Source organism: Exserohilum turcica (genome assembly GCF_000359705.1).
Source record: "Exserohilum turcica Et28A unplaced genomic scaffold SETTUscaffold_1, whole genome shotgun sequence".
NCBI lineage: Eukaryota > Fungi > Ascomycota > Dothideomycetes > Pleosporales > Pleosporaceae > Exserohilum > Exserohilum turcicum.
This window is the reverse complement of record NW_007359914.1, coordinates 933,859-951,518: the sequence shown is the minus strand read 5'-3', so window position 1 is coordinate 951,518 and position 17,660 is coordinate 933,859. Positions and strand designations below refer to the sequence as shown.

The 17,660-nt window shown below is 54.3% G+C and overlaps 6 protein-coding genes across 6 annotated transcripts; 4 read left to right on the top strand and 2 right to left on the bottom strand.

Annotated features, from left to right (window-relative positions):
• Positions 1–300: 300 nt before the first annotated feature.
• SETTUDRAFT_18131 (uncharacterized protein) lies at positions 301–1,267 on the bottom strand (the record flags this gene model as incomplete). The annotated part of the gene is made up of 3 exons (XM_008021862.1): positions 301–676; positions 748–843; positions 891–1,267. 3 exons carry the CDS (start codon positions 1,265–1,267, stop codon positions 301–303), a joined length of 849 nt encoding a protein of 282 aa, XP_008020053.1.
• Positions 1,268–3,048: 1,781 nt separating this feature from the next.
• On the bottom strand, positions 3,049–3,498 carry SETTUDRAFT_29978 (uncharacterized protein; the record flags this gene model as incomplete). Its single annotated transcript, XM_008021986.1, has 2 exons — positions 3,049–3,365; positions 3,420–3,498. 2 exons carry the CDS (start codon positions 3,496–3,498, stop codon positions 3,049–3,051), a joined length of 396 nt encoding a protein of 131 aa, XP_008020177.1.
• Positions 3,499–5,386: 1,888 nt separating this feature from the next.
• SETTUDRAFT_162144 (uncharacterized protein) lies at positions 5,387–6,592 on the top strand. The gene is made up of 3 exons (XM_008022461.1): positions 5,387–5,604; positions 5,667–6,236; positions 6,311–6,592. The coding sequence occupies exons 1-2, from the start codon at positions 5,410–5,412 to the stop codon at positions 6,225–6,227; spliced, it is 756 nt and encodes a 251-aa protein (XP_008020652.1). The 5' UTR covers positions 5,387–5,409; the 3' UTR covers positions 6,228–6,236; positions 6,311–6,592.
• Positions 6,593–7,739: 1,147 nt separating this feature from the next.
• On the top strand, positions 7,740–8,722 carry SETTUDRAFT_162142 (uncharacterized protein). The gene is made up of 3 exons (XM_008022460.1): positions 7,740–7,939; positions 8,018–8,347; positions 8,454–8,722. The coding sequence occupies exons 1-3, from the start codon at positions 7,884–7,886 to the stop codon at positions 8,560–8,562; spliced, it is 495 nt and encodes a 164-aa protein (XP_008020651.1). The 5' UTR covers positions 7,740–7,883; the 3' UTR covers positions 8,563–8,722.
• Positions 8,723–9,640: 918 nt separating this feature from the next.
• Positions 9,641–9,984, top strand: SETTUDRAFT_162140 (uncharacterized protein). The gene has a single exon (XM_008022459.1). It carries the CDS (start codon positions 9,660–9,662, stop codon positions 9,876–9,878), a length of 219 nt encoding a protein of 72 aa, XP_008020650.1. The 5' UTR covers positions 9,641–9,659; the 3' UTR covers positions 9,879–9,984.
• A 4,288-nt stretch (positions 9,985–14,272) lies between these two features.
• Positions 14,273–17,177, top strand: SETTUDRAFT_162139 (uncharacterized protein). The gene is made up of 3 exons (XM_008022458.1): positions 14,273–14,613; positions 14,759–14,994; positions 15,195–17,177. The coding sequence occupies exons 1-3, from the start codon at positions 14,422–14,424 to the stop codon at positions 16,807–16,809; spliced, it is 2,043 nt and encodes a 680-aa protein (XP_008020649.1). The 5' UTR covers positions 14,273–14,421; the 3' UTR covers positions 16,810–17,177.
• Positions 17,178–17,660: the final 483 nt, after the last annotated feature.

Genomic DNA, 17,660 nt, shown 5'->3' with positions numbered 1-17,660 from the left:
TAGCAAATCCAATTCGGGAGGGTCGTCACGCAGAGTTGGAAGGATGCATTGTAGATGTTTCTTTTTGTGTCCATCTAGCCTGTGCTTTTGAAGAGCTGGGCATGTCTAGAATGACTAGCAACTCTGTATGTGACATGTGAATAATATATCGCCATGTGATGGCTTCAGTTACAGTATACCGCAATGGCACCTGAAGTGCGGCTCTTTGTAGGACTGGTAATGTCAGTCATGTGATGTGTCTCCTGCATGGATCACTATCTTGTGATTTGCCCGATGGTTGGTCCCAGCGTCACATCCGCATCAAGCAGAGTCCCCATGTCCATGTCCATGTTCGTGCTGTAAACTCTCTCCATTTGCAGCCCTCTGATCCATCCACTCGCGAATCGGTCCCCATTTCCGACAGGTATGCGTACCGGACCGTCCTATGCTGATGGGAAACCCGGGCCATGTGTAAGTGGGAGACGGAGTCAAATCGCCATGGCACATGAGGGCCTGTCTGACGCGGTCTAAGCAGTGCTCCAGGTGGTTTCTTTTCCACATGGGGTCGTTGACGAGCTTCATAATCTGCTCCTCGGTTTTGCTATGCGCGTCCTGTGTACTTGAGACGTTGTACAGCACGGGATGGAGGTGCACGCGAATACTGTTGAGGCAGTGAAGCGAGTGGAATACATCTGGTCTAGCAAGGTGGAGCCGTGTTATCAGACATGATGATCGTACAGCCGGTGGTAGGGGAATGCGGTGTCTTACTCGAAATGATACTTTCCATCTGTAGAAAATGGCGTCGTGTCATCTGGAAATGCACGGCGTTCGTCGTCGGTCATGATAACAAATTCGCCTGAATCACTGCGCATCAGCAAGTGCTCTTCTGCATATGGGCCTTGCGTTGGTACATGCCATGTAATAATTCGTCCCAGGCTCGCTCTATCTCCGGACTGGGCGGTCCAAAATACTCTGTTTCTGCATCTCGAAGACGGAAGATTTTACGTTGATCTGGGTCGTATGTCAGGGCTCCCGTGTATTCTCGCTCCTCGTATTCAATCGCCTTGCGTGCATCTGGTAAGTCAGTTCTCCAGACTGCGGGACGCTGACGAGACCAGATGGTGAGGTTTCCAATGGTAAAGGTCACGAGCAGCAGTAGGTTGGCCGTCGTCCACCAGCACCATTGCCGATTTGAAGTTTGTCGCCTAGCCCATTTTCCCGGTTGCCGTGTCTCTTCTTCGTCAAGAAGGGCGACGTCTTCTTTGTTTTCGTTGTCAGTAAATGACATTGCGGTATCGGGTGTGCGAGGGACGTTGAGGAACGGAAACCTACCGCAACAGAAGACTGCAGAGACAATGTCCTGGCTGTCAGCCCCCACATTCCAGGGAGCCTGCGTATGGGCATGAAAGACCCGACAAGTTTTTTGGAATTTCAATGTGTATTACATCCATGCGCCGGTCGGTAATCAATCAGCGTCACTATGCAGCGTGCCGGACCTTACCATCTCTGGCAAACTAACAAGGCTATTTTGCCTCAAGCTGCCGCATTTAAAACTAGGTGACCTCCCCGAGCATTTATGCTGACACGTTACGCCATTAAGCGGTGAGGGAGTCTGGCCGAGCACGGGCTGCGGCTCCTTTCCGTGACATGGTTGTCCTAGGTAGTCTGTGTTGGACGCAGTTTTACGACACCAATCGATTCAACGCAATGAGGCAATCATGTCTATCGATAACTACATAGTAGTTGTCTATCTGGCTATCAGCAGGCAGCTTCCAAATACTTCATCGCCGAAACCTTGTTGTATAATGCGTAAGCACTAGTGTTATCCTAAATCAAGTTAAACTTTAATCCATTTATCCTCCGCGGTTATACGATCCACCCCTCAACCAAACACCCGTGCTTACTATTCATGCATTGCAATACGTAAAGATATTGCTAGGGTGTTTGCGCCGGAGGGATCCCGCTATGAGATGAGATGAGTTCCGGTGCATAGGTGTTGAAGAAGATGTAATCGAATTCACGCTGGCAACAGTACTATTCCACAAGACAACAACTTCCAATGCCGCATATGCAGGTTGCAAACCGTATCGAGATCGCGACCCTCCTAAAGGCTCTGATAAATAGCCTGAACTTGGGCTTAGGTCCTATTTACGAAGACTTGGATCAGTTTGCCCTGCTACCTGCCTCGTCACCTTTGTCTAGCTCAGAGGACGTGGTGACTCTCCTTGTCGTTGATTGGTGGATTATCCATCATAGAAGGAAATATATCCAGTATTTGCCAGTCCGACAATGGACTGTACCACCAACTGGAGGGGTTAATGGGGAGAGTTTAAAAATCGCTTCCGCATATCGGCACTATAGAAGGAGATACCATGACATGGCATAAATCGAACATTATTTGCTGCACGCGTAGAGTAGGGCGTAAGTACGGCCTTGTATGGCTCTCTATGCATCCTTGAGTAGCAATCTACCTCTCTGGGGCTGCTGCTTGCTTGTGAGCTTAACTAGAGGCAGAGAAGAGCTAGTACACTATTTGATTAATACAGAATAGATGCCAGGCCTTGTAAAAGTGGTCGTAAGCTAGAGTAAAGATAGGCAGCCGTGGTACAACCTAAGACAGCTCTTAGGTACCGATACGGTACAGCGGCAGCAGCAATTAATATATCTTAGTTTTTCAATCGTAATTACGGCTCGTAGTTTCACCGTATTGTGTCCCGTTGGACGCGCTGCTGAACAGAGAGATGATTTCAAGGCAGGATAGCAGTTTGTGAGTAAAGTACGTAGTATTTCAATTACTGGTCTCATGAAGATGCTCCTAGATTTTCTCAACAAAGGCTACATCTATGGACTTGCGAGATGCCGATCCCGTCACTGGGTGCTGTTGCAACAGGGCTACATTTAGGGTGGTGCGGGATCATTATGCTTTACCCCATTGCTCTTCTTGTCGGCTTGGTCAGGCTAAAATTGTATATGCAATTCCCACACATTCAATTCTCGGTTTTCTATTTCCAGAGCTATATCTTTCTTGTTCACATGCTCATTATGGTCATTCATGTAGCTTGGCTTCACTTACGAAGTAGCTACTTCAAGGCCGCGCTCCTTCACCTCATCGCCTTGTTCGCCCGGCTTCGATTGCTGGGTAGCTACTAACACGCCACGCTCATTCACTCCTCCGCCCTGTCCTTCCGGGGTAGCTACTAATACGCCGCGCTCCTTCAGCCCTCCGCCTTGTCCGTCCGGGGTAACTGCTTGAAGGCCACGCTCCTTCAGCCCTCCGTCTTGTCCATCCGACTTCAATTGCTGGGTAGCTACTAACACTCCGCGCTCATTCACTCCTCCGCCTTGTCCTTCCGGAGTAGCTACTAGAACGCCGGGAGAACGCCCGTCTAGAAGATGATATCAATCAGACCTCTTCCGCTGGATTAAAAAGATGTACTAACCTACGGCAGCCGGCACAGCTATGGGGGCAGCCACAGTAAGCCCAACCACAAAAGATACGGCATAAACGGAGATTTTCATGATGGATAGCAATGAAGGAGTAGTGATCTTGTATAATGGTTAGTTGAGATGTAGTCTTGAATGATACGCGCACTTGACTGATTCGTGCATCTGCTTTTATATTCTACCTAAAACTTTCATTCCTGGTTTAGTCTCACATCATGAATGGGTCGACGTTGCCGATAGCGGTCTGGACCGGAGACTTGTTTCAGGTTAGGCAATATCATGCAAACTATATTCTCACATAATCCTTCAAATGTGCCGCGGCGCTAGTGGTGAACCCTCCTCTCCGCCGTAATGGAACAAGGATTATACGTTTCCAAGAGGAATAAGCATTTAAGCATGTCGTATCACAACCCCGAGTCATATGTGTGAGTGCAGCCGTCCATGCAACAACTCCGCCGGAGTAGGACTGACCATTCCCCCTCATACTCCCCTGCTGCATAGTGTTACTGGCTGAGGATACAGTGGAATGACATTTCAAACAAGGGATTGAGAGCGCGATTAACGACTGCCAATCAAATCACCATACGTATTCTCCATAAGCGGATATCAGGACCGTCCATGAAGCAAATGCCGCGATCTTTTATTCTGGCCACGCGTCGTTGAGCTGTCCATGACCAATGTAAAAGTCCTCTTGGTTGGTTAAGGGTTTCGCATACAGTTCAATCCTGTCCCAGAAAAGAGCTTTTCACCATCTTGTTGCTTACCGGGGTTGCCTTGTTTGTGTCATGGATCTTGTAGCAACATGGCGTAAAGCGGTTATCTGCCTGTGAACTCAGAATCTGACGTACATGTAGTCTACTCTTCAAACGTTCATGATGCTCACAATGACACGGAAGTATTAACACACGATGTTCTTGGGACGTTTGCTAGTACAAGATCAGCTTTTGAAGCCGGGCACGGTGAAAATATTCAAGCCTTTCACAAAGGCCCCTTACATTGTGATGAGAACCCTGGGATATCAAAACACTCGTGGATGCAAGCTCCGAGATCTGAGTTGGAGGGTTTCTTCGCGAAAAATTATGGACATGGCAAGATCTTCCTTATCTCGGCGGAAGACATGAAGCGTCTCGAAAGGAGCCTTCTTAATATGAACGCATGGGAGAAGACGGGGGCAAAGATGACAAGATTCATCGAGCACAGTTTGAAGTAATTCATCAATTGCCTTGCGTCCATCTGCTACAAAAGATGTTCTAGCCAGAGTATTATGGTTTGGATACCAAGACCACTTTCACAGACCTGGAATAGCGCAGATACCGGGATCACTGTATATGGGCAACATACGACTAGATTTCATGCCATGTTACCTTGGGTGTGTACAGCTTTAAATGGATAGACGGCACTCCACGACCATTTTTCGATCATGCTTCGCAAAGCCAGTGCCGAGATATGAGTCAACTAGATAAGTTCTACGATGACCACGATGTGTCCACAGACGCCCAGGTACGCTTCCTTGTGCCGAGAGATGAAGATTTAATACATCCAATATCAGCAGAACATAAGAGACTTGACTATTTGCCCAAGGGGGGACGAGAGTTGATGCGACAGCCTGAAGAGTAACTCCGCCAGCAGCGCGAGCTATTTTACAAGGCAATCGCAGAGTGGGAAAGTACGGACAAGATGCTAATAACTGCTGGTGATGAATTAGTTTAGAACGATACGTAGCATGCAACACGTAAAAATAATAGTAAGTGCGCCCTTTGCTGTTGGTTATGTGTAAGTATGTCTGCCAATGTATGATCAAGCTTCCAAGCTTCCAAGCTTTAACCGAGCCGACCTGCAGCCGTGCGCGGCCTATGACACCATCATGCCGAAGGCAGCTCCAACATCTTGTTTACAGCATCACACCATGGTTTCCATGTGCGCGTATCAAATGACTCTCCCAATCACCCTACCACTACCTACTCGTCGATCTCCAAGCTGAGAGCCATGTACTCATTGACGCTAGCTGGAATACCGATCGCGGTGGGCGCCAATGAAGCCGTGCACCAACAGCGTCTCCTAGACGAAGAAGCGGAGGCCGAAGAGCGCCAAGAGGAGCTTTACCTCGATGTTTTTTGCGACGCGAAGAGCAGGAAAAAGGATGAGGTCGACGGCGCAATTGTAGTTCTGAAAGACGGAAAGGTACAAGGTCCCCACTTGATGCGCCGCTTGATATATGGAAAGTAGTGCTAATGTATATTCAGATAAGGCTGTGGCCCAAAGACCCAGACACGGGTCTCCCCAAATCCGGTCCAAATGCTGAGCCACCGCCCCATCCCTTTACGGGGTTTTACCTGCCTTTTCCATCGTCTGAGCTTCCGCATCGCCCTATGCCCGCCGCTCCAGTCCTCGGTCTTGTCAGCACAGTCCCACCATCTCCTTCTTATTCGACAGACTCTTCAGCGCCCTCGACTCCCTCACCTGTACCGCAAAAGTCCTCAAGGCCAGCAAAGCCAAAGCTAAACTGGGTCTACGCGCACAACAAGACGCGAGAGTTGCGCTATGGGCCGCGGTCGGAAGCGAAGAAACATACAATTGGGCCGTGGGACTGGACAGAAGATGAACAAGGGCTGATGTTGGATGATGAAGAGTGTCTTGTCGCTGTGGAAGAGGAGAGGGGTGGGTATGGCTGGGCCGTGTACTGGGATCGGGAAGATGATTGTTTAAAGGGTGTGGGTGTGGGCCAGGAAAAGAGAGTTTTGAGGTGTAGTTTGGAGAGGCGGCTTGTGGAAAAGAAGAAGATGAAGGGGTTGGATGAGGACTGATTGATGGATGTGAGCAATTCCCAGAAAATGATACGGGATATCATGCAATTATGTCTTAGATCTCATGCTGAATATTGAACCAGTCAAGAAAGAATGTACAACGGGGAGATTACTATGTTTGTTTCTATTAGGAATTGAACGTGGTGACGCGGCGGATTTCACCATGCCATAGGGTACACAATAGATAGCAGCAAGGCACTGTGCCCTATACCTTTTACACGTTGAGTTAGTAGTGGTCTATACGATGGATGTTTGGGAAGAGCGAAGAGCGATGCCTTCAGCGAACGTGAGTACTTGTCTAGAAGACGGGCTTGTTTTGGTGACTTCAAGTTGAGATTACAAGTATGTACAATTGACTGGTTTGGCTATGGTAATTCCTTGGGTAGTGTTGATTAGCTCGCCTGTACATGATTTGATGTTCAGTGCTGATGTGGTTATCATCTGTAAGAGTAGTACAGTACTGAGCTCACCGATTCGGTGCGTGGAACTCGGGATATAGACTGCTGTTAGTAGCTTAAGACAAGGCCTTGGCAAGTTTGGATGCGGTAGAATGTTAAGGGAGCAATGCTGGCCCTTGTTGTCGATTTGGGTACAGCGTGACAGCTTGTTTTCTCCCACGACCGGCTCAGTTTGGCGTCCATCTGCTCATGTGGTGATAAAGTGATACTGTGGCTGCAAATGCTTACAGTATATCATGTTCCTGATATGAGAGTGTTGGAGATCAGGCATGTTGAATTCACCCGAGACTCATGTGCCCAGCGGATATCCAGTGGTTTCATATGCCATGGCATACGTGAGTTGCTTTTGAAGATGGTCGACTGGGCGACGACATGTATCGGCGTATTCCTTCAAGGCCAAACATGCAAACATTGACTGAAACGACTGGGCAGAAGCAATGGTGTGCCGACGACGACAATACTGTCGTGAGATGACGTCGTATGCGAGCCGATGGACAGAGCTAATCAGCTAGTAGAAAAGTAATGCGGCAGATGTGCTCATCGATCGTCGATCCGAGTCAGGAGAGATGAATTTAGGCGTTTCGAAGCGATGAAAGTAGGCCAGTGTCTCTGCTGCTAGCCCAGGCTGTTTGTGTTGGTCCAAACCTGGCACAACGCCTCTCTCTGCGTGAACAAAGCCCAGTCGATGGGTTAAATGAATTGTCGCACCCATGCAGGTAGATGTCGGCACTAGGACGCGTCGCTGTTCCAGAAGACGCGGGCCCAAGGCGCGTCCGTTGGCCGTGCGCGATGACGGTGTTAGTGAGCGGATCGTCGCGTGCATCCGTGCAGGGATGTCAGCGCCACGCCTTGGTTTCCCCGGCAAGACGCAGGGACGCCAACGATAATAAACACACAACACCAAAGAAACATCGGCGCCCGTGTGCTTAAAATCTGCCCACACACACACACGCCCCCGCCTTTACGACGCCAGCACGAAGTACTGATTTCCCCTCTTACGACCTCCTTCTTCTCCTCTTCTCCTCTTCTCCTTCTTCTCCCTCTCCACTTGCTCTTTTGGACACCCGTTGCTTTCTTCTTCTTCTTAGCTGTACGCTGCATCTCCGTGGTACCCCACCGTGCACAGTGTTTTTCCGTGACAGCCATCAGAGCGGTGCTGCGCACATTTCCCACGGGTGTATCACTTGAAGACGACACGATGGCTCTCTCAGCAAACGGACGAGGCAACGGCGCCAACGCCACGGTCGCTCAGCGGTAGGTCTCCAGTCGCACGATGCCTCTTACGCCACCACACCTCCCATCCGGCACAATGACTGACAAGATACGCTGCAGACTCCAAAAAGAGCTCATGGACATCATGACCAAGCCCACGCCGGGCATCACGGCCTTTCCCGACGACGAGAACATGACGGTGTGGACGGCGACGATTGACGGCCCCGCCGACACGCCCTACGCGAACCTCGTCTTCAAGCTGTCGATGGAATTCGCAAACAACTACCCCTACAGCCCGCCCACGGTGCTCTACAAGACGCCCATTTACCACCCCAACGTCGACTTCTCGGGCCGCATCTGCCTCGACATTCTCAAGGACAAGTGGAGCGCAATCTACAACATTACAACTGTGCTGTTGAGTCTGCAGAGTCTGCTAGGAGAGCCAAACAAGTGAGTACATGTCATTCTTGGTGTTCTGCCTGGTGGAGTAGAGGAGTGTAGAATTCGAAGAGAGGGAAAAGTTTGGAGACGACATGATATGCTGACACTGCTACAGCTCAAGTCCTCTCAACGGCCAGGCTGCAGAGCTCTGGGACAAGGATCCCGCCGAATACAAGCGTCTGGTGCTTGCGCGCCACAAGACACCCGAGGAGCTGGATGGTTGAGAGGTGCGGTGAACTGCAGTGTTTGTGTCGGTTGTTTCGACGGTGCTCATGGTTTCTTTTTTTACTATCCCGGTAACATTTGATAGCTGTTACTGGACGGACAGGAAGGCCTGACAGCAAAAGTCGTTGTTATGCATCTTCAGCGAAGGCGTTGGGCGTGCTTTTTTGAAGAGTGGGGGGGAGTGATTGTCTTTTTTTTTCCTCTTCATGTCTATAATGAATGGATGAGTAGTAATGAAAAGATTTTGGTTATTTTGATTCTGATTTCAGATGTGTTGGTGGAAGAGTTGAAATGTCTACTTTGCTGCATGTCTTGTCTTGTCTTGTCTTGGCTTGATTTTACTTGGGGTCTAGTGAGGTACTTGGCTGGAAATACGTGTTCGTGTTCGTGTACGTGTACGTGTACTACGGCCAAGTACCGATGTATGCATAGTACATGTAGTTGGATGCGCTTCGCTTTCTTCCGCCTCGCCTCGCCTCGCCCCGGTATATTATGCCATGCCATGCCACGTCTTACCCTGCGCACGGTCAATAGCAATAGCAATAGCATTAGCAATAGCAATCATGCCATGGCAGAAAGACAGTGGCGAGACGTGTGAGCACGAGCACGAGCACGAGCAAAAAGTAAGCATGCTATACTATAGGTATACAAATAGATGTGGGAATCGGTAGTAATGGTCTCTCCACTCTACTCGACTGCACTCGACTGCACTCGACTCGGCTCGACTTGACTTGACTTGACTTGACGGCGCTAAAGAAAAAGCTAAAGCTACTTGTGTCTGTGTCTAAGAGTAAGTGTGAGTATGAGTATGAGTATGAGTATGAGTATGAGTATGAGTATGAGTATGAGTATGAGTGCAAGTATGTATGTATATATATATATATGCGTTTGCCATATCCTATATGTCATCCCATCCCATCCCATCCCATCCTATCTAATCGAATCTAATCTACCCCATCATATTCCAAGCCATGTTGAAAAAAAAGAGGTTTCGCATGGGATAAACTGGGTGTAAATAGGCGTGTGCACGTATAATACCATATCAAAGTGACGATGCTGGGAACCTACTCACGTCTAGGTTTATACATGTATATGTATGTACTTTGTTACTTGCAATCTGTATACCTCGTACTTGATTATTCCTCCTCTTTCTCTCCTCGTTTCTATATTTACTGCAGTACCGCATCGCATCGCATCGCATCGCACCTCGGACCCGGATCCGGATACACAAGTGCCCTTGATTAGCGTACCAAGCTTCCATCTGCTTACACGCAGCCCAGCCCAGCCCAGCCCAGCCCAATCCAACCCAGGCTAGCCTCGTATCTGCAGTAGTAATGCAGCAGTTAACAGTAGTGGTAGTGTCATGTAAGTGTCAGTGTCAATGTGAGTATTTATTTTAGCCGGGGTGTAGTTTTGCTGGATTGCTTGCTTGTTTGGGTTACTTTGGCACCCACTACCGAGGTGGAAACATGTACATGTGCATGTGAATGTGTACGCACATGGACACGCTGATGGTGGGGAAAACGGGAGGGTATTCGTAGCGTTCAGTACCAGAGTATTTTTTTTTTCGTGTGTTCGCATGGAACCCTGGGAATATAGATTGGGATATGGATTGGGATATGTATGGGCAGGGTGGTGGTGGTGGTTGGGGTGGGGCTGCTGTATTCCGTCGGCGGACGGACGGGACGTCGGCGAGCGGGCGGCGGCGGCGGCGGCAAGCGGCTTCTGTAGCAAAAAAGACAGGACTCATTCTCACTCATATGTCGAGATGATTCGGAAACTCCGTTTTTTTCCTTTTTGCATACGTAGGCTCACGCGAGCAATAGACCGAGAGGGGGGGGGCGCAGACGCAATCCATGGATGGGAATGGGACCCGCTTTGATGATTATTAGCCGTTGCAGTTTGTCTTGATTCCCGAGTTCCGCTTCGCACACATAACCCCTCACTTTTGATGGCTCGCCTGCCACTTCCGCAGCAGTGACCTGACCTGGCCGGACCGGATCATTGTCGTGGTTCCGCGCTTCAACGGCTTAGATTGTTGGCTGACTGGGTGGGAAGGGTAGGCAAAGGGCCCCATGTTTGTCGGCCGTGCCCCACGCCCGCCACTGCCGCCGAGTGCGCGGGATCCGTGGCCGGGGGAAGTGGGCGGCACACGCTAATCCTGGCTGAGCGAGTGCAAGCAAAGCCCACGCGGCCGCCCGACCGCACCGCCCTCTCTTCCCTGCCCCCAGGGCACACCTCACATCACATCATAGGTGCGTGTACAGTACATGAACGGCCAGACAGGGCTCACGCTGCAACAGTCGTGGTCGTGCACTTGCAAAGGGGATCTGCTTGCCGATCAGGGCCAGCAGATTGGTTTGCGTTTTGGCCCTTCTTTTTTCGGGGGCTGTCGCATCAACGTACCGTACCGCACTTTGGCACGTACGTACATGTACAATTTACTTTCTCCGGGCTGGGGAGGGTTAGAGCCAAAGGGGAAAGTGGGCGGTTGTGGTTGCGCCATGGTATTAATGAAGCTGGACGACGAGGGGGTGGGTGAGGGGGAATACGAACAAGCTGCACAGGCTTCGGCGGCTTGACGTGGCGTCCGAGCAAAAGGGCGCCGTGCTCATGAGAAAAAAGAGTGGTTTGCCATGATGGCGGTGATGCTTTGTGCTGCGTTGTCATGGAGCGAGGCGAACATGGGGGGACCCAGCGAGAGAGAGAGAGAGAGAGGGGGCGCAAGGGCGAGAGGGCCAGCGTTATGGGATTGCGAGTATTAACGACGTTTTTTTTTTCATTTCCAAATGGCGGGCCGTTTGGATACGGGTGCGGGTCGAGATCCGATGCACACGGTCACAAAACAACAGCAGACATTAAGGATGGACGTGTAAGGCGACGCGATACAAGCGGCAGCCTCGGCGGCAGCACGCATAGGTGTAGGCCAGCGACATGATACGGAATCGCGTTCATCTGTCGGAAATAGTCCGGGTCTGTAGCGTGTCTTGACGTAGGCATATGGCGGCGCAGAGTCGCTGGAGTAGTGCCAAGGAGATGACGAGGACTATAGGGGCAGGGTCATGTAGGGGCTTGGGTTTCGACTGTCAGGCTCGTGGCGTGTGTGTGTGAATGTGGCTTTGGGCGGCGCAGTTGGCAGCGTCGAGATCAAAGGCGGAGAGGGCGTGTAGAATGCTTTTTGTGGAGTCAGCAGCCTCATTCGTGCGCAGATGGCTCCGATGCAAGCGCTGGGCCGGGGTGGTGGACCGAAAAAGTACATTCACATTGGCAGTGATTTCGAAAAAAGCATGGGGGGCGGGCATTGCTGTACTCGGCTTGGCTGGCGTTTTGGCGGTCTTGTGACAAGGTTTTGTCACACTGGCTCCAGGTGGGCGTGTGGCGGCGTTGCATGGGCAATATGGACAAAGGACGCGCAGATATTGTCGTACGTCGGATGGCGACGCAGACCGACGACGAAGGCGGTGCCGATGGGAAAGGTGACTAACCAAGCCACACGGGGGGCGGATGTGGAAGCGCCTTGGGCATGTCGTGGGCGGGAAGGGTTTGCAGGGCTTGCAGTGGCTGCAGCATATAGTAGAGTATACATGTAGTAGTAGTAAGCCGTTCGCTCTCGCTGCCCGCGCTCTCGCTCTCGTTGTCGCTGACGCATTCGGCTATTGTTGCCGGGCGCCGAAAGCGGCCACGGCCACGGCCACGGCCATGGGCGGGTTGCTATCTGTCTACAGTACAGTAGCCCAGCGTGCTAGTGCCGAGTCGACGGCCTGACGCTGCAGCCATGACGCGCCTGTACGAATCATGGAAGCATTTGTGCGCGCGCTGGCATGGCAGATGGGTGAGTCCGGAGCGTGTGGCTGAATGCGCGAAAAGGTGGTGGGGGTTGTTGGGCCCTGGAGCCCTGACTCGCGCGCGATAGAGTTTGTGAGGGCAGAAGCGAGTAGCGCGTCCGACACGGGAGCGGCGGTGCCTGGCGACGTGACAGGAGCAGAGTGCGAGGCCGTGTATATGTGGGCACTATCCAGGCCGACTGTAGTGCCATGGCGGGAGCAGGGTGCGGTGGATGGGTTCGCTGTTGGCGCGGGCGGCGGCAGGCTCTGTGTGGCGGCACTGCTGCTGCTGCTGCTGCTCTGCTGCTGGGTGTGGTGGTGGTGTTTGGGTGCGTGGATTGTTCCGCAGAAGGTGCGGGGCTCCCGGCGGCACCAAAATAGGACGGGCTAATCCTGTCATGGCGTCTCCCGATGGCCTTGGGCGTCGGTCTTGGCCCTGGCCCAACCACGATGACGGCCATGCTGCCACTGCTGATGCTGATGCTGATGGCTCTGCACTCCCACTCCCACTCCCACTCCCATACCCGCCACGCCGGATGACAGCGCGGGTGACGCGATGCTTGCTCGCTGCTCGCACCCGCTCGCCGCGACGCACACCACCACCGTGGCCACGCCCAGCCCATGCCCATGCCCGCCTCCACCTCCACCTCCACCTCCACCACCACCACCACCACCCCGTCCGCCTTTTCGTTTTTCCTGCTCGCCAGCCCCACGCCCTATGCTGCTCTGCTGCTGCTGCTGCTGCCGACCGATGCAGACCAAACATGGGCGGTCCGTGGTCTCAAACATGGGCTGGCCATGGGATGCGAAACAGGTACGCCCCCTCCCCTGCCCTGGCTCGCGCGACAGGGCCCGGCTCCCAAATTCCGCCGTGGTTTTTTAAACGCAGAGCCATTTGCTGCCCGCAGTACTGCCACAGGTGACGGGGGGACCTGCGCAGGCTTTGCCAGACTCAGCACAGCATGCAGCGCTTTGGTCAGCAAGCGTTGGAGCATGGCGCCGGACAGGTGGATCCAGCCAAAAACACAGGCCCGCGACGCCCTCGAGCAGCCACGCCCGTGTGCCCGTGGCGGCGCGAGCACGGCATGCCATGTACTACCCACAGAGACGCTGGCCATGGACGCCCGCCCCAGCACGCCCGCCCTCTCGCGCTGCCGTGGCCGTGGCGGGCGGCGGGCACATGTCGGGGCTGCTGCTGCACGAGGGACCACCAAAGCGGGCCGGCGCTGGATTCGGCACCCTGAACAGGCGTGGGCGTAATCGTTCCATGTCCTGTGTACTATGGCTGCGCCCTTGCTCGGGACCACGGCCATGGAGGCATGCGGCGCTCGCTGGCTGGCTGGCTGGCTGGCGGGCGGGCGGGCTGGTCAGCGGGCTGACTGGACCGACGGGACTGGCCTGGCCTGGCCTGGCGAGCCAGCACCTCACCTCACCTCGCCCTGCCCGCCGCCCTGCCTCCGCCCACCCACCCACTCACCACTCCTCGCCTTCTCCTCGTCTTCTCCTCACCCTCCCTCCCCTCCCCCCCTCCCTCGTCCGACCCTCTGCGTGCCCGTGTGCCTTGTCTGCTCCCCCGCCCTCGCACTCGTCCAGCGCTCTGCGGCCGTCTGCCCTCGTCTGCCCTGCCCTCGCATCCTGCCTGCGTGACGACCAATCGTTTCATCATTGTACCTTGACACCCCGTGCACGCTCGTTCGCTGGAATCCGCCGCGCTATGACGGCCTAAGCTGTCTGACCAGTCTGACGGTCCTCACGGTCCTCCGAGCACCAAGCAGCGAGTCCTTTGTCCACTCCCTCGTCCTCCTCGAGCATTACCACCACCACCACCTCCACCTCTTCCTCCCCCCCCCCCAGAAGCCGCTCTCCCTCCCCCCCCCAGAGGCCTCGCCCACCCCGGACCCGCCTGCACTGCCTGCTCTCCGCTCGGTGCCTGGGTGCTCTCTCCATGCATTGCATCTCCTAGCAACACCCGGGTGCGAGCTTCACACCTCGTTCCACGTCCATTCTCCAAGCCTGGTCTCGACTGATTGCGCCATGGCTGCCGCCGTGCTTGACCCTCGCGCCATTGCGCTCGTCGGAGCCCCGGATGGCGACGTCGGTTTCAAGGATGCCAAACACCCGCCCGTCCAGGCCATGCAGGTCGACATCGCCCAGGACATTGTCGACGAGCTCCTGGAAAGCGCCTCGACCGGAAAGCTGCCCCAGATCATCTTTGGACGCACTCCTGTACGTTGTGCACATACACACCCGCCCAAGCCCTCTCCCACGCACCGTGCTTGTTTGCTGTGCCTGTCGCCGTCGCCGTCGTCGCTCGGCCCGGGAGGACTGGGGGCAACAACAACGCATGACATGAGCTAACCACAACAAACAGCAACTCAAGTATGGCGACAAGACGCACATGCTGCAGAGCAGCACCGAACTCCACCGATACGAACTCTACTCGTCCAGCGGGACGGACAGCCATGCCGACCACTTCGAATTCGCCGGCTTGATCCACCACAGTCTCACGGTACACCAGGCGGAACATGTGACGGCAGGCGTAGACTCGGCCCTGGAGCAGCTGAGGAGCAACATGGCAGCCATCTCAGAGTTCAAGGAAGCCAACAAGTACGCCTCCCCAGTAACCCTGCGGTTGTCTGCCCATGCCCACGCCCCCCTCCCCTTGGTCTTGTGCTGAGAGCGCGCGCGCGCGCGAGAGAGAGAGAGCGAGAGAGCGAGAGAGAGAGACTCGAACACCCTTGTCGCACGACGCAGCCATCGTACGCTGGCGATGATTTTGTGCACACGACTAACAATGCTTGCTGCAGGACAATCGTCGCCGATGCTGCCCCAGGACGCTCACAGGCCCACCGCCGTTTCCCTTCGACGGGCTTTAAGCCCTCACACCTCGCGCCCGCCAAGATTGGCTCGCCCCTGCTGAGCGCGCCCTCGTCGCCCCTGCACAAGCGCCCGCCCACGTCGCAGCCCACAAACAGCCACGATGTCGTTGTCAACGCCCTCCGCGTTCCCGTCATGCACCTGCTTGCACGCGAGCCCGCCACCGAGGCCTCGCTCGCCGCAACCTGCCGCACCTCGCTGGCCAACATTAGAGATGTCCTGCCCAAGATTGCAAAGCGCTCCACGACCGACACGGACAAGTGGCAGCTGACGGACAAGTCGTTTCGTGAAGTCAACCCCTACAAGTTCCCCTATCAGAGCGCCGAGGATCGCCAGCAAGCCATCGACGGCGCCATCAAGTCGTTTGACCGCCAGCGACTGTCCAAGGACGACAAGCTCTGGCAGATTCTGCTGCCCCAGGACCAGCGCGGCCAGGGCATATGTTTGTCGCGCTCGACAGTCAAGGCGCCCGAGGCCAAGCCAAAAGCAAGCACTCCGATACACAAGATCTCGGACCTCACCAAGAAGAAGCCCGTGGCCAAGAAGACGGCCGATAAGCCCCCTGCGGAGAAGAAGGCCAGGGCCACCAAGGATGGCGAGACCAAGCAGAAAGCAGCCGCAAAGGAAATGGAGATTAAGCCCAAGTCGTCCATCAAGGAAAAGTACCTGGCCCGCCAGAAGCTGGCGGTGAAGGAGGTGAAGGAGGAACCCACAAAAGCTTCGACCCCAGCCACGTCCACACCCCCGACCTCGACTCCTGGTACAGCCCCACCCTCTGCCGAAGCCTCCAAAGCCCGCACCAAGAAACCAAGTGCCCCCGAAGGCAACGCCCCGGCACGCACCAACAAGCCCAAGATGTCTGGCCGGGATGCGCAGAGAGAGCGTCCTGTGCAGAGGCCGTTCAAGCCCACAATGCCGGTCAACACCAAGCCCAAAAACCCCTCGCCCCTTTCGGCCTCGCCGCCCGTCAACGCCAGCGACTTTGAAGAGTCTCATCCCGTGCACAAGGCCCTTGCGGCAGCTGTGTCGCCTGCCAAATCCTCTGCCAACTCTGACCGTTCGCTCAAGCGCAAGGCCAACGACGTGGATGCCGACACTCCGGCGCGCAACCCCATGGCGAAGAAGGCGCAAGTCGAGCGCCCAACGCCCAACCAGACGCCTTCGTCGACCAGCTCAATCAAACGCAAATGTGACGACTCGTCGTCGTCGACTACGCCGTCGACGGGGCCCAAGGTGCGCAAGGTGGCCAACATCGACACGGGCCTGGCGTCGCGCTATCACCACAACAACCCCCGTGCGTCGCCGGGCGCGTCATCGTCGTCGACGACTTCACCGTCGATGCCGAGCCTGAGCTTCCGGCAGACGGTGGAGCTGTCGCAAAAGTTCCAAAAATACTACAAAAAGTACGAAGAGCTGTACTGGGAGCTGACGGAAGCCGAGAAGCCCCCAACCGAGGCTCAGCGAAACGACTTGCTGAAGATGCATAAGAAACTGGAAGAAATGAAAAGGGAGATCAAAGCGGGCGCGGGCATGCACCACCGATGAAGGAGCAGTGCGCCTTGCCGGTTATGAGACCCGCCCCAACTCCATCGGCGCTTGATTTATTACAGCACTGCTTGCATTATATATACCCACGGCCTACCAGTCTGACGAGGATGGCGGCGATTTGCATACCCCGAAAAGGAGTTTGGAAACGGATTTCTGATTTGACCTGGCGTTTGTACCGCACAGACGCCGAATGGAGCATTTTGGGAGACGGTGTTTATGTCTTGTCTTGTCCTTTTTTTTGGTCATGTTTTCTTTGGCCGCTCGAGTGCGGTTCGCCGACAGTTATTGTCAATGTCCCATGAATGCGATGATCAGTTGATGCCGGCAGTTACACAAAAAAGGTTTTGTTTCCGAGGTGGCAGGCATTAGAAGAGCAATACAATGGAATTCTATGAACAGGGTATCTGGCGTGTAATTTTGGAGGGGGGTGTATAAGGGTTCAAGGCATATGCCCTGGGCCGGGTCGCGGCAGCAGGGTGCGCGGTCAGCCTAGCGCCACGATGCGAGATGAGGGACAAGGTCCCAAGACGGGCTTTTTTTTTTTTTTTTGCGCGATTCTCGACTGTCGCCGCTGTACTGCATCGAGGCCCAGCGGAATGCGTTGTGGCATGTACATGTAGTCAGAAGACAGCCACGGCCCATGACGACGTGCTGCTGATCGGCCTCATTGCCGATCGCGGTTTCCAGACCCGCCGCAGCGTAAGAATGCCAAGACATGGCCGGGAACCGAGCGTACGACAGCCGCTTGTGCTTGCGCCACTGCGATCAGCGTCATCCACTCAGCCCTACTTGCACGCTAACCCGACGCACGCCTTGGTCAAGACGCCATGCTGTGACTGCGGCCCTCT